Raw genomic sequence first — 15,617 nt, 5'->3', positions numbered from 1 at the left:
AAGAAAAAGATAAACCTTGTATATACATTGTATATCAGGATGCATTTCAAGTGAGTCAAAATTTAAATGTAAAGAATAAGCCATAAATGAATTTGCTAGAAGAAAAGTATTGATGAATGTCTTCATAACTTTAGCAAGCAGAAAGCCTTTTCTAACTAATCAAAATTCACAAACCAGTTTTTTTAAAGTGATAAATTTGACTGTAAAAAAATAAAAATCATGGTACATTCATACAATGGAATATTTTTCAGTGCTAAAAAGAAATGAGCTATCAAGTCACAAAAAGTCGTTGAGGAACCTTAAATGCCTATTGCTAAGTGAAAGAAACCAATCTGAAAAGGCTATGTGTTTTATGATTATAACTAAATGATGTTCCAGAAAAGGCAAAACTATGGAGACAGTAAAAAAGATCAGTGGTTACCAGGGAGGGAGGGAAGAGGAGGGACAGAGGAAGAGAGGGATGAATAGGTGGAGCACAGAGAGTTTTTAGGGCAGGGAAGCTTCTGAAAGATACTGAAACGGTAGATACTAAAACGGTGGATTATACATTTGTCAAAACCCATAGAATGTACAACACAAAGAGTGAATCCTAGTGGAAGCAATGGACATTGCTTCAACACTGATGTGTCAGTGTTGATTCATTGATTGTAACAAATATACCACTGCGCTGTACAAGATGTTGATGAGTCGGGAGGCTGAGGGCAGGCAAGTTGGGAGGCAAGAGGGCAAGGGAGGGAGGTATGTAGGAACTCTCTATACTTCTCACTCAAATTTTCTGTGAACCTGAAACTGCTCTAATAAATAAAATCTATTTTTTTAAATGGAAATTTAAATTTTTAAATGGAAATTTTGTGAAAGGTAAAAAAAAAAAAAATAAGCAAAATCAAAAGATAAAGTCTGACAGCCTAACAGAAAAATGGGCAAATGATATAGACAAGAATAGACAGAAAAGGTGACAGAGAAGGAACTATGGATGACCCATAACCATATAAAAAAAAGATGTTCAACGTTATTTATAGTATGAGAAATGCAAATTATAACTATCCAGAGCTGACATTTTTCACCTATCATGCTGGTTACCCTGGAAGGTCTGTAGGGCAGCAGCTACTTATGGATTACTCTTGGGAGTATGAAAAGGTACGGTTGCCATGGAGGGCAACTTGGCAATATCCATCAAAATTAAAATTACTTTTATCCTTTAACGCATCAGTTTTACCTCTGGAAATCTACAGCTTTCCTTGCCCATGAGTGAAATAACATGTATATATGGCCATTTATTTCAGCACTGTTTGTAAAAATAGCAAAAGATTAGAAACAGCTAAGGTGTTTATCAGTAGCAGACTAAGTAATTAAATTATGGTACATCTTACAGTGGAATACTATGGCATGTGAATGCATTTATGTAAAATAACAAATTTTTTTTAATGCTATAGCACAGTACCTCCTGACCAGAGTAGCTTTAACAGAGAATATATAAAATAATGGCATGTGGGACTGTAGCTTGGAGTGACCATTCAAAAAAAATTTTCTGCTTTATCCTTGTCAAATCTGTGGGTTTGCTTTATTCTACTCTGTGTTAGTCTGTTTTAATTTAAATTAATTTTTCAAACTGCTCTTATCGTTGACTAATCCTGCTCCAGGAAGATGCACTTTGTTTATTATGTGCCTTCTCTTACCCCTGATATACTGCCACTCATATTGTCTTGTCTGAGAAACATATTGTGTACCAAGATTAATTAACCAAATACTGTCCCTGTTTTTGCAAGTTTCTTTCCAGACTGATTTTTCAACTGAAGAACTATAATCTGTAAACAGTTAGAATAGCCCTATATTTGTCTCAAAATAATTTAACAAGTTTCTCTTCTTTCTAATATTGAACATTTCCCAACAAATGTTACCTAGACCAATTTGACTTATTGGCATTCCAGCACTACTAATGATGTATTGGTTTGTCTAGTATATTTCTATGTAAAAAAATGTTTCTTTGTTCCATATTACATGTTTATTGTATTTCTGTGTGAAATATTCTCTTTAGCAGGATGAAGTTAAAGGAAATAGATCGTACAGCCATGCAGGCCTGGAGCCCTGCCCAGAATCATCCCATTTACCTAGCTACAGGTAAGTTCAACAGAGAGAAGATAGTATGAGTCACCTAATTTCTTCTCTTCCACATCTGACTTATTTACACTTGTCCTTTAAAATTCAGTTCAAGCTTCATCTCCTCTAGGAAGTTTCTCCTTCCCTGGCGAGATAATGTCCAACCTTCGGATCAGCTTAGTTCTGTGCTTGTACATCATAGCATTAATCATGGTCTGTTACATTTAGAGTGTCTTCCCCACTTCATAGAATTGTGCTTTATCTTTATTCCTCCAGTATTAAGCACAATAGATAACATGTAAAAAAGTTAATAAATATCAGTTTGAATGAATGAAGAACAGTTTTGGTGCTAGCATTTTTATATAAAAAGAGTTGGAGTTATATCATTTGAGACTATAAGCATGGGACTGTTTTTACAGAGAGGTTTTAAAATATCTATAGAATTAAAAAACTATCTTCACTACTCGTACAAACATTATCTCTGAGCCTTGCATCAGAATCTTATTGGTATAGTAATTTCAGCATCTGCTCAGTGGTATATGTGCTGAGATTTCAGCCACTAGTGCAGCATTCATGAGTGAGAGAATTGAAAAGTGTCCATTATTTTGTATGGTTTTCTCTGAGTCTTTTATTTTTGCATGTGTAGTTACCATGAATGTATTTTCTGTAGGAACATCTGCTCAACAATTGGATGCAACATTTAGTACCAGTGCTTCTCTTGAGATATTTGAATTAGACCTTTCTGATCCATCCTTGGATATGAAATCTTGTGCCACTTTCTCTTCTTCTCACAGGTATGAGATTCAACCTTAAATTCACATGATTATTCAGTTATATGTTGTGGTTGATGCCTAGTGTGTCTACAAATGTTCCATTATTAGAAACTGTAAGGAATACTATCAATGACATGAAATATTTTGTGAAAAAATATATGAGTGCATTTCTACGGAAGTAAAAGAAGTATCTATCTGTTTTATTGAATTTTTTACTACTGACTGTTATGTGTAGGATAGGAAGGAGAGGCTCTAGTTTCTAGTATTTTTTTCTTATGATATAGAAGAGTTACTTTCTTTTATCTCCTTTATCTCACCTGTTTACAAAAAAAAAGTAGGTACGACTAGAAAAAGGAGTAGTTGGATGAATATTAAGATGTTTATAGTGATTGTCCCTGAATGGAGGTTTTTTTTTTTTCCCTTTGTACTTATCTATATTTAAAAATACATTTCACAGAGAATTTTATTGACATGATTTCTGATAACAATAGGTGTTTAGATCACCTTTCCAAGTACTTAAGCTGTATTATAATGCAGAGAAGGACACTTTCCTTTGAGTAGTAAAATATGCTTTATTGCCTTAATAGCTTGGCAAATTTTGATGAAGAGTTTTACCTTAGCTAACAATACAGTTCAAATGATGGAGTCTCATGGGACCTCCCATAGTCTTCCAAGCCCTCCCACTGTGATGGGAACCCCAGATACCTTTCGTCTAGCAGTTTTTCTCCTCACCACAATTTGTCTTGTATATCTCCACGCTGCCACCATGCCAAACCATAATCTTTTATTCTCCACTAATGGGGAACTTGTCATAATAGACATAATTTTGATGTCACTTTTCTACTCTCAGAATACATTATTTTTCTTAGAAAATTTCAGATGACTCCCTTAACTCCTTTACTATTTAACAGGTAATTTGTTAGTGAGTACTTCTGTAGTCAAGTAAAATCAGGGAGGTGGTTGATTAGCTCTATTTTATAAATGAACCAAAGTAACTGGCTTAGGGTCTCACAGATTCTAAATGGTAAAACCATTCTTAAGCTCATATCTTTTGACACACAAATCAAGTGTACTTTGTCATATTAGCTCTACAAAGGAGTTTTTATACTCTTTAAGATTACAAAATGAAACATATATGTATGAGTATAAATAAAAACTAAAATGCCATTTCACCAAGTTATGCAGTTACCAGAAATAGAGAAGCAGTGTTTTTGAAGTATTTATTAAAACAATTAAAGGTATAATTTCAGATTCTTTTCTACATTTATTTGACTTCAAAAAAGAGTTATTTTGCTCATTTTCTCTTAAAGGTACCACAAGTTGATTTGGGGGCCTCATAAGATGGATTCCAAAGATGTCTCTGGAGTTCTGATTGCAGGTGGTGAAAATGGAAATATTATTCTTTATGATCCTTCTAAAATTATAGCTGGTGATAAGGAAGTTGTGATTGCCCAGAATGACAAACATACTGGCCCAGTGAGAGCCTTGGATGTGAACATTTTCCAGGTTAGACTTTTGACATTTATTCTTAATTCTTGAGATAATGTGTTGCTTATTTTATATAAGTATATGAATCTGCTGTGCCTCAGTCTTGGAATTGAAAGCTAAAACTGTGCCTGTGTAGATTGATGAGTGAGTGTATTTGTTTGAAGAATGGAGGGTTCAGGGGCTTCCCTGGTAGTGCAGCGGTTGAACATCTGCCTGCCAATGCAGGGGACACGGGTTCGATCCCTGGTCCGGGAAGATCCCATGTACCGCGGAGCAGCTCAGCCCGTGTGCCACAGCTACTGAGCCTGCGTGCCACAGCTACTGAGCCCATGTGCCTAGATCCCGTGCTCTGCAACAGAGAGAAGCAACTGCAGTGAGAAGCCCGTGCACCACAACGAAGAGCAGCCTCCGCTCCCCGCAACTAGAGAAAGCCAGCGCACAGCAACGAAGACCCAACATGGCCAAATATAAATAAATAAATAAATTTTAAAAATAAATAAATAGGGGCTTCCCTGGTGTCGCAGTGGTTGAGAATCCGCCTGCTGATGCAGGGGACACGGGTTCGAGCCCTGGTCTGGGAAGATCCCATATGCCATGGAGCAACTGGACCCGTGAGCCACAGCTACTGAGCCTGTGCGTCTGGAGCCCGTGCTCTGCAACAAGAGAGGCCGCGATAGTGGAGGCCCACGCACCGCGATGAAGAGTGGCTCCGCTCGCCGCAACTAGAGAAAGCCCTCGCACAGAAACAAAGACCCAACACAGCCAAAATTAAATAAATAAAATAAATAAATAAATAAATAAATAAATAAAGATCTTGAATTATTAGGATACTTGAGTATAACCAGAAAATGAATATTATTTTAAGAAAGTTTAAAATAGTTATTTTTCTTGTATTATAAATAGATACTTTAGGTATAGTAATACAGAAACCCTAACTTCTTCGTTTCTGCATCTGCTCTTTAGATTAGATAGCTAATTCCTTTGTTAATTGGATTAAACAGCTGCTGATATTTGGTTAGTGTCTTGTATCATAGGTGGCTACTACCAGAATTCCTCTATTTTCATAGTTATATGTCAGTTGTTTATAGAAGTATTAATGAGAGTGAACAGTAAAGGATGAAGGTCAGTATATGAACCTCATTATCTCCCTGTATTTCATATCACAATTTTAGGGTCTTTTTGACCCTAAAATTGTGCCACCAGGAACCTGATTGAACATAAATGAAATGTAACAAGATTGAGCATAAATGAAATGTAAATACGTGAGGACAAGCATAGAAAACAAATTTATGGTTACTGAAGGGGAAAGGGCTAGGGGAGGGCTAAATTAGGAGTTTGGGATTAGCAGATACAAACTACTATATATAAAATAGATAACCAATAAGGTCCTACTATATAGCACAGGGAACTATATTCAATATCTTGTAATAAACCATAATGGAAAAGAATATGAAAATATATATATATATATAACTGAATCACTTTGCTGTACACCAGAAACTAAAACAACTATATTTTTTTAATTGAAGTAAATCAGCTATACTTCAATAAAAGAAATTTTTTAATAAATAAATATGTGAGGATTTAAGACAAGAGATTTTACTAGCCCTATCTTGGTCCAGCTCCAGAGGCTGACTTTGAGGTATCCTGAGTTAGATGCCATTATTTTAGGATTTGGCTATTTGTCTGAAGCAATAATTGGTGACTTATTTTTGTCTCCCACAATCAGGTCCCCTTCCAGAGATGCAAACCACAAGCAGTAATCCCCATATAGTTGCATGATTAAAAATTTATCCATACAGTTACTTTTTTTTTTTTTTTTTTTTTTGCGGTACGCGGGCCTCTCACTGATGCGGCCTCTCCCGTTGCGGAGCACAGGCTCCGGACGCGCAGGCTCAGCGGCCATGGCTCACGGGCCCAGCCGCTCCGCGGCACGTGGGATCCTCCCAGACCGAGGCACGAACCCGTGTCCCCTGCATCAGCAGGCGGACTCTCAACCACTGCGCCACCAGGGAAGCCCATGCAACTACTTTTTAATGTCTTGTATTAAAATGTCAGTAGATGTATTGTCTTTTTAGTTTAATAGAATTTTATAATGTTTCTTTAAAAAACTATATACATTTCAGATTGTTATGCATAGTTTTTAGGAATTCATGCATTTTACTTTTTTAATTAGAAAAATTATATGCCTTAAAACAGGTCTTTCCAGCCCTGAATTGGATTATTCTGAGTTCTCTTAATTATTCGTAAGTGCTGTTTAGTTGTTAATTGTTTCTTATTCACAGACTAATCTGGTGGCCTCTGGTGCTAATGAATCTGAAATCTACATTTGGGATTTAAACAATTTTGCAACTCCAATGACACCAGGAGCCAAAACGCAGGTATTACATTGATTTCAATGTAATCAAAAGAACCAAAATCAGTTTTTCTACACTTTGTTTTTTTCACACAAAATATATTTGTTTAAAATCAGTTTTTAAATTTCACTGATTTTCCTTCAACATAGTAAAGTATTAATAAATATGTTTCTTTAGAGCATCAGTGAGTCCTTCAACAGTAAATATTTATTTAGCACTTACCATCTGCCAGACACTGTTTGATATACTGGACTTATGGTAGTAAATAAAGTAGACAAGTCTTTAATAATTTTCTTAGATATAATTTATATAGTATAGTATTTTATGTAATATGGTATTTTAACAATATCCAACCTTATAATAAACTAGAGAGGAAACTTATTTTTTAAAAAAACACTCAACCTGTTTCTTATGTAATTCTAATAAGTTGAGAAAGAACAGTCCTCCCCCTGCCTCCTTGAGTTTCTTTATGTTGTACAGACCAGTGGTCCCCAACCTTTTTGGCACCAGGGACTGGTTTCACAGAAGACAGTTTTTCCACGGACTGGGGTGGGGGGATGGTTTCGGGATGATTCAAGTGCCTTATATTTATTGTGCATTTTATTTCTATTATTATTACATTGTAATATATAATGAAATAATTATACAACTCACCATAATGCTGACAGGAGGTGGCGCTCAGGTGGTAATGTGAGCAATGGAGAGCGGCTGTAAATACACATCAGATGAAGCTTCGCTCATTCACCCACTGCTCACCTCCTACTGTGCGGCCTGGTTCCTAACAGGCCATGGACCGGTACTGGTCCGGGGGTTGGGGACCCCTGGTATGGACTACTCCATTTGAGTGGCCATTATAACGGACCCTAACATTTTGGCAATCTGAAAGGTAGCATAATGATAGTGTGTGGCCTACCATTTATTAAAGATAGTTTTCTAGGTCTAGGTTGTAACTTTTGCTCTGACTAGATGTCTGTCATATTGACCAGCATCTACTTTGTGGTCTGTTATCTACCTTGGAGCAGTTGCAAAGTAAAGAAACAGTGCTTGGTTTGTAACAGGAGCTTAATAAATGCCTGGTGATAAACAAGGTAAAATACTTGAATTGGCATATACCTGAGCTTTAAACTCTATTGCATGATGTTGAGAACTTAAAAATATAAAAATAAATTTTTGGAATGAATAGATCCGATTTTTAAGTAATGCAGTTTTTAAAAAGAATTAGAATTTGTAGTTAAATTTGATTATTATTGAGAAATGGCTTCTAGTAGTTTATTCCTTATAGCCCCCAGAAGATATCAGCTGCATTGCATGGAACAGACAAGTTCAGCATATTTTGGCATCAGCCAATCCCAGTGGCCGGGCCACTGTGTGGGATCTTAGAAAAAATGAACCCATCATCAAAGTCAGTGATCATAGTAACAGGGTAAGTTTGTGACAAACATGTTTTATTCTTGCTGTAGCTATTCCTATATAGTTTGTCAGAGTAGGCAACAAATCAAATTTCTATAAAGTCAAATCCTGTCTTTTTATGGACCAATCATGTTGGAATGAGAGGTTTTTTTCCTTTGGGGAAAATAATAAAATTCCTACTAAACCACACTGGATATATTAATGATGAAGAAAAAGATTGGTTAATCAAGGGGGTTATTCCATGATATACTGGTTGTTTTGCTTTGCTAGCTGTTCCAAAGCATTATAGCAACTTTTTAATTCATCTTTAGCTTTCTCAAGAATGTAAAAATTTTCCCTGCTAGTAATTTTATGACTATGAAGCTGTAGTTTCATAGTCTGGCTTCATCTTTTCTGATTAGGCACTGCTAAAGTGAGCTGATGTTCTCCCACTTAACACAGTATATGCTGTTGTATAACACATTACATTTTCAGCTTTATAGATTCATTAATTTATGTCATCATGTGCTATAATTTAGACACAGTTTAGGCCTTATCTTGTTAATTTGTTTTTAATTACATTGTTTAGTTGGACATTAAAAAAAAACGAGTTTGCCTAAATCAGAGAATACATATATAATTTTAAAACAACAACAATAACAAAAAAAACATTATTTACAAGAATGTTTCTTCAGGGTATTATTTTTCAGTGAGTCAAAAGTTTTAAAACAAGTTTCAGTGGAATAAAGTATACAATAAACATGTCAGCCACCCTTTGGAATACTTAATAGGATCTGAACTTCCAGGTAGTTCTCAGTAATAATGTTAATTTATCCCATGTGAATATTGAAATAGTAGTTGTTGCTTTAGACACTTTATCTTGATTTTTCTGATGAAATAGAGGAAAGATATGAATTTTTTTGTCATTAAAATCTTATCTCTTTATTTTAATTTTTCTGAAAGTATTAAATTTTAAATTTATATAAAACTTTTCCCTGAGTTAGAATTTTGACAGGAGAACTCATTTTTGGTATAGAATTATTCTGGCCCAGAATGATTTTGTGTATCAAAGGGTTGGCTGAATTGAAAACCTTTAAACTTTTTATGTTTAATACTACTGTTTATGAGTGTTTAATAGAATTTAATAGTTGTATGGGTTTTTTTTAATAAACTGAAATTTTAAATAAATAAAAATAGATTAAAATAATAAATAAGAATTTTTTTTTAATAAGCCTGAGCTGATATTTGGTACTCTTTGCTTTAACAAAGGCATATTCCTCATGTTCCTTTTGGCTTTTCATAAAATAGTATGACTGATAAAATGTGAGCCTTAACTGTGTACAGATGCATTGCTCTGGGTTGGCATGGCATCCTGATGTTGCTACTCAGATGGTCCTTGCCTCTGAGGATGACAGGTTACCAGTGATCCAGATGTGGGATCTTCGCTTTGCCTCCTCTCCACTCCGTGTCCTGGAAAACCATGCCAGGTATCTTGTCACTCTTCCAAAAAAACTTGATTTGTGTATTTTAAAAAATGTATTTACTTACTACTTTGAATTATCAGATCTTTTTTTTTATTTACTTATTTATTTATTTAGTTATTTTTGGCTGTGTTGGTTTTTCGTTGCTGTGCACGGGCTTTCTCTCTAGTTGTGGCGAGCAGGGGCTACTCTTCATTGCGGTGCGCGGGCTTCTCATTGCGGTGGCTTCTTTTGTTGTGGAGCGCAGGCTCTAGGTGCACGGGCTTCAGTAGTTGTGGCACGCAGACTCGGTAGTTGTGACGCACGGGCTTAGTTGTTCGGTGGCATGTGGGATCTTCCCGGACCAGGGCTTGAACCCGTGTCCCCTGCATTGGCAGGTGGATTCTTAACCACTGCGCCACCAGGGAAGTCCCAGATAATTTTTTTAAATTAGGGAATCTACTTTGTCTCTGTCTTGTAAAAGTTAATGTAAATGGTTTATTTTTATTTTAAGCAATAGTCATCTGATTTTCTATACCAAAAAATGGTAACCAAATCATATCACAAAAACATGAAAATGTGTTAATGGATTTTCCACTACTTCTTTCAAGTAACAGTTAATAGATCAAAATTCTAGTATATCACAACATTTTGGGACAACTCATGACCTTATACAGTTTGATCTTTATTTGGTTCATCATACTTATCAAGAGGCTTCCATAACATTAAATGTCAAGTAACAATTGAAAAGTTTGTTTTATTTCTGAGTGTTTATCTTTTTTCTTTTTTTTAAACATCTTTATTGAAGTATAATTGCTTTACAATGGTGTGTTAGTTTCTACTTTATAACAAAGTGAATCAGTTATACATATACATATGTTCTTATATCTCTTCCCTGAGTGTTTATCTTAATTTAAAAAGCAAACATTTTTGAGAAATTAGGTGGTTCATTCTGCCTTTAATTTTAATAAATGTGTGGATGCTGTAAAACAGGTATGAGAATTGTCTTGTGTTAGTTTTAGTAGCATTAAATTTAGTTTGTGGGAACTCGCTGCTGATCCAGTGGTTAAGGGTCTGTGCTTTCACTGCAGGGGACATGGGTTCCATCCCTGGTTGGGGAACTAAGATCCTGCAATCCTCGTGGCATGGCCAAAAAAAAAAAAAAATTTAGTTTGTAATTACGCACATTTCCTATCATTAATATTCAGGTACCCAGGGAGTTTATGCACATTTGTTCAATGTTTTTAAACAAGAAACAAATCCCTTTTAATGTTATAGTACTTTCTAAGTACTTTGGGCTTTTTTCTTCTTTCCTATTTAGGGATATGTAAACTAAAACTTTAAATCCCTTTTTCCCCCCATTATAGTGGAATTACACACTTTGAGAAGTCTTAAGGTTTGTGACCTCTCCTTGAGCTTCTTATAAAGGAGAAAAGAGTCTGGTCAGAATGTAATCCTGTTTAGATATTATGCTTCAATAAGCTTTTTGTAAAGAAGGGATGATTCTGAGACGTTTTAATATTTTTCTCATGTTGGGTAAGGTTTTATTTATTCATTCAACACTTGCTTATTGAACACGTACTCTGTACCAAGCACTGTGTTAGGATTCAGTAATGTAACAGACAAAAATCCCTGCCCTTTTATTACAGAGTATTGAGCAGAGTTCCCTGTGCTATACAGTAGGTCCTTGTTGGGAATCTGTTTTAAATATAGCAGTGTGTATATGTTAATCCCAAACTCGCAAATGTTAGCTTAATTTAGGCTCATAACAAACCTATGGTGTAAATACTATTATCCCATTTTACACGTTGGAAATTGAAGCTTGGCAAGGCTAATAAGCTTGGCTTAGGTCTCAAAACTAGTCAAGTGCTGACTTCCAACCCAAACATACTGATCCTAGTATCTATGGTCTTAACATTACATTCTGCTGCCAATTTTAGGAGTGGTCATAATTTAGCAAGACAGAATACCATACTGGGTGCCAGGAGCAAATCAACCTCACTAGTTCTCAATTTTCTCCCTCTATTAAATGCAAGAGTTGGAGTATATTATGATTATAATATCCTTAAGGTCCCTTCCAGTTCTACAATTCAGTGATTTTTTTTTAATACTTAGTAAGAACCTAAATATTCCTTAACATGTGATATTAAATATGATATTTCTTTAAAAGGCATTCTTGACATACCTTGAAATTTTTGACATGCATGATTAGACTCTAAAGAGCGGAGGCAATAAAAGTTCATTATTGCTACAACTGGGGAAAGTTGAATATGGACTCTAAAGTATTGCATATAAATGATAAATATTTTCAGTATGTAATTGTATTGTGATTATATAGGAGAATGTTCTTATCCCCAGAACTAAGTGTAGAAGTGACCTGTCATAATAGCTGCATTTAACTCTCAAATGGTCAATATATATATGTAGAGAGAGAAAGAGAAAGACAAAGTAAATGTGGCCAAATCAGTGAATCTAGGTGAGGAGTATAAGGGTGTATATCACATTATCCTTATAATTTTTACAAAGATTTTAATGCTTAAAAAATAAAATGCTGGTCTTCCCTGGTGGCGCAGTGGTTGAGAATCCGCCTGTTGATGCAGGGGACACGGGTTCGTGCCCCGGTCCGGGAAGATCCCACATGCCGCGGAGCAGCTGGGCCCGTGAGCCATGGTCGCTGAGCCTGTGCTCCGCAACGGGAGAGGCCACAACAGTGAGAGGCCCGCATACCACAAAAAAATAATAAATGAATAAAATGTTGGAAACAAAAGGCATTCTTAAATAATTTGGGTCCTTTTCCTATAGCGTATTTTCCTGATTCTGAGAGGACTTAGATTGTAAGAAATATCATCAAATTAAAAACAACTTTTGGGGAAAAGAAAAACAATATATACTTTGATGATAAAGTTTTTCTGTAGTTTGGAAATTGAAAAACAGACTATCTTAGAATTACTGTAATGTTTTCAGGAGAATTTAAGAATTTAAGATTATTAATTTGTATGTTTTTGTTTTAAGAAATACACAAACGTAATTCTAGTTTCTAGTGTTTTTCTAGTCCCTGTTATCTACTAGCTGTATTTTCTACTATTTTCTAGTATCCGGTATTTAAATTTTAGTTTCTAGTATTTTTCTTCATGGTCTGGTAATGTTAAGTTTCCTTCTTTCATCTCTAAACAGCAGAGGCATGAATGTAGAAAAAACAAACTATTATATAGCACTTTTTTCTGGGTGGTGGGATAGAGGGGATGCAGGGGATGCTAATCTGAATTTTCAAAATAGCTACCGAAAATACTACTCTGTTTATACTTAGTATAAAAAATCCAAACGATATTAAAACACAAAAAGAATTATAAAATCAAATCTTTAGTATTTAGATCTGTAATATTTCTTTGTGAGACAAATTTAAAATGTTTCCTTTTACTTAAAAAAAACTCATGTAATAGGAGAACTACTCCAGTAACGAAAAGTAGAAAGTTGGTAAGCAGAGTAGAAAACATGAAATAGATTTCCTACCCATCCATAGGTAAAACTTTTATTGTACATATCCTTATATATACGTAACCCCATTTATGCAAGTATTTAATGTAATTATATGTTTTATACAAATTTATGTACAGAGTTAACCTTTTTTCATTGGTGAACAGTGTATAATAATAAACAGATTTCTACAGCATTATTTTTTTTAACATCTTTATTGGAGTATAATTGCTTTACAATGGTGTGTTAGTTTCTGCTTTATAACAAAGTGAATCAGTTATACATATACATATGTTCCCATATCTCTTCCCTCTTGCGTCTCCCTCCCACCCTCCCTATCCCACCCCTCTAGGTGGTCACAAAGCACCGAGCTGATCTCCCTGTGCTATGCGGCTGCTTCCCACTAGCTATCTATTTTACGTTTGGTAGTGTATATATGTCCATGCCACTCTCTCACTTTGTCCCACCTTACCCTTCCCCCTCCCCGTATCCTCAAGTCCATTCTCTAGTAGGTTACAGCATAATTTTTAACTACATATTTTCTCCCCAAAAGATGATCTGCAATTTATTATTACGCTGTCCGTGTTGTTGGGCATTTGTTTTCATTTTTTGCTGTCATACACTGCATACTGTATTGAGTATCTTTGTAATGATCAAAGAGCATACACATTGCTAAGTTGCTTTCCAGAAAGATTATATGAAATTATACTTCTCTTAGCAGTGTGTGTCTCCAAAACCTAGAGAGAAATAATTTGGTTTTCTCAAGATTAAAAAATTCTTCATCTCTTTGTGTTTCTTATAGGGGGATTTTGGCAATTGCTTGGAGCATGGCGGATCCTGAATTGTTGCTGAGCTGTGGAAAAGATGCTAAGATTCTCTGTTCCAATCCAAACACAGGAGAGGTATGGGGAGGAAATGTTTCTCAAACCTACAGCTATTATAATATCTTACCTCTGGTTGAATACGAAAATTTCCATATGAATTCTTTAGTACATGATTAAAATTAAGAACGTGAAAGTAGACGGAGGTGTATGTGAAATGTAACTCTAGCAGAGATTTTATCATGAGCATTATCTAAGCTCAGCTGTTTCATCTGGGAATATCAATTGTTGAAATAGTGTCTTTGAACCTAGTAATCACCCCCCACCCACCATTTCCAATGAAAGCTGTTTAACTAGACTCAGAAATACTTGGTTTGTTTTATTTAATGTGTTTTCTGGAAATAAGTATCCTCAAAGTAGGAGTGTTCAAGGTTTGGATCTTTTTCTTGCTTTACCTTTCTTGAAGATCCTCTTTGATTTTTGGAAATCAGTGGGCGTAGGTTTTTTTTTTTTTTTTTTTTTTTTTTTTTGTGGTATGTGGGCCTCTCACTGTTGTGGCCTCTCCCATTGCGGAGCACAGGCTCCGGACGCGCAGGCTCAGCGGCCATGGCTCACGGGCCCAGCCGCTCCGCGGCATGTGGGATCTTCCCGGATCGGGGCACGAACCCGTGTCCCCTGCATCGGCAGGCGGATTCTCAACCACTGCGCCACCAGGGAAGCCCAGTGGGCGTAGGTTTTTAATCTCTCTTCTGAACTGTACAGCAAGAATATAATACTTTATAATAAAATATTTGTCATATGTTCTACCCATGGAAACTTAGATGGGGAATTTTACCTTATTAAATATAAATATTATATAAATATAATTTCATTTGCTTTGGGTTGTGGGCTAAAAATCTCTTTTACCTATTATTTTTCTTCTACTTAATGGTTGAATGGTTTCCCTCTCTTTCACTAGTGGGCAAGAGACCATAGATTCTAATTACAGCTTTTAAACTTTTATTGCAAGTACCTTCCTAGTTGCCCTGATGGTATGCTAGTAAAAATAAGTATCTTTGATGGGTTTTTTTTGTTTTTAATTAATTAATTTATGTATTTATTTATTTTTGGCTGCATTGGGTCTTTGTTGCTGCATGAAGGCTTTTCTCTAGTTGTGGCGAGCGGGGCTACTCTTCGATGCAGTGTGCGGGCTTCTCATTGCTGTGGCTTCTCTTGTTGCAGAGCACGGGCTCTAGGCACGCGGGCTCAGTAGTTGTGGCTCGCGGGCTCTAGACCGTAGGCTCAGTAGTTGTGGTGCACGGGCTTAGTTGCTCCACGCTATGTGGGATCTTCCCAGACCAGGGCTGGAACCCGTGTCTCCTGCATTGGTAGGCGGATTCTTAACCACTGCGCCACCAGGGAAGCCCTCTTCGATAGGTTTTAATCTGTAACATTAAAATTAAAGCAAGCACTTTTGTTATATGATTTGTGGTTTAAAGTTTTCAGATGCAGTGATGTCTGTAAGAATATAGAAACATTAATGTTAGAGGAGACGAGAAAAAATAATAATTTTTGCTTCATAAGATTTGTAGACCAAATAATAAAAGTGTTTCATTTTACACTGTGCTTTCCCAAGTGAGTTCAAAATTCATGGAAATTACTGTTCTTTTTCAACTGTGTAATTTGATAAAATGATTTTTTGCATATGCTTAGTTGTGTGTGCTTGGACTTTGAAGGAATAAACTTTTAGTGCATGGTGCAACTAAAAATTGTAGTAGA

General features: G+C 35.7%; 1 protein-coding gene across 18 annotated transcripts in view; it reads left to right on the top strand.

Annotated features, from left to right (window-relative positions):
• Window positions 1–15,617, top strand: part of SEC31A (SEC31 homolog A, COPII coat complex component) — a 75,953-nt gene that overhangs the window by 18,841 nt on the left and 41,495 nt on the right. For 17 of the 18 annotated variants that reach the window (XM_024115370.3, XM_024115363.3, XM_024115361.3 and 14 more), the window contains 7 exons: window positions 2,036–2,118; window positions 2,768–2,891; window positions 4,181–4,376; window positions 6,644–6,739; window positions 7,998–8,138; window positions 9,449–9,591; window positions 13,841–13,940. In XM_024115370.3, coding sequence (XP_023971138.1) covers window positions 2,040–2,118; window positions 2,768–2,891; window positions 4,181–4,376; window positions 6,644–6,739; window positions 7,998–8,138; window positions 9,449–9,591; window positions 13,841–13,940 — 879 coding nt within the window. In that variant the 5' untranslated portion in view covers window positions 2,036–2,039. Of the gene's footprint in view, window positions 1–2,035; window positions 2,119–2,767; window positions 2,892–4,180; window positions 4,377–6,643; window positions 6,740–7,997; window positions 8,139–9,448; window positions 9,592–13,840; window positions 13,941–15,617 lie in introns of those variants that run through there. The other variant, XM_028491987.1, reaches the window with a different exon arrangement.

The sequence above is a fragment of the Physeter macrocephalus genome, chromosome 7 (assembly GCF_002837175.3).
Source record: "Physeter macrocephalus isolate SW-GA chromosome 7, ASM283717v5, whole genome shotgun sequence".
Classification (NCBI taxonomy): Eukaryota; Metazoa; Chordata; class Mammalia; order Artiodactyla; family Physeteridae; genus Physeter; species Physeter macrocephalus.
The sequence above is the reverse complement of the archived record's forward strand: the minus strand, read 5'-3'. Positions and strand labels throughout refer to the sequence as shown.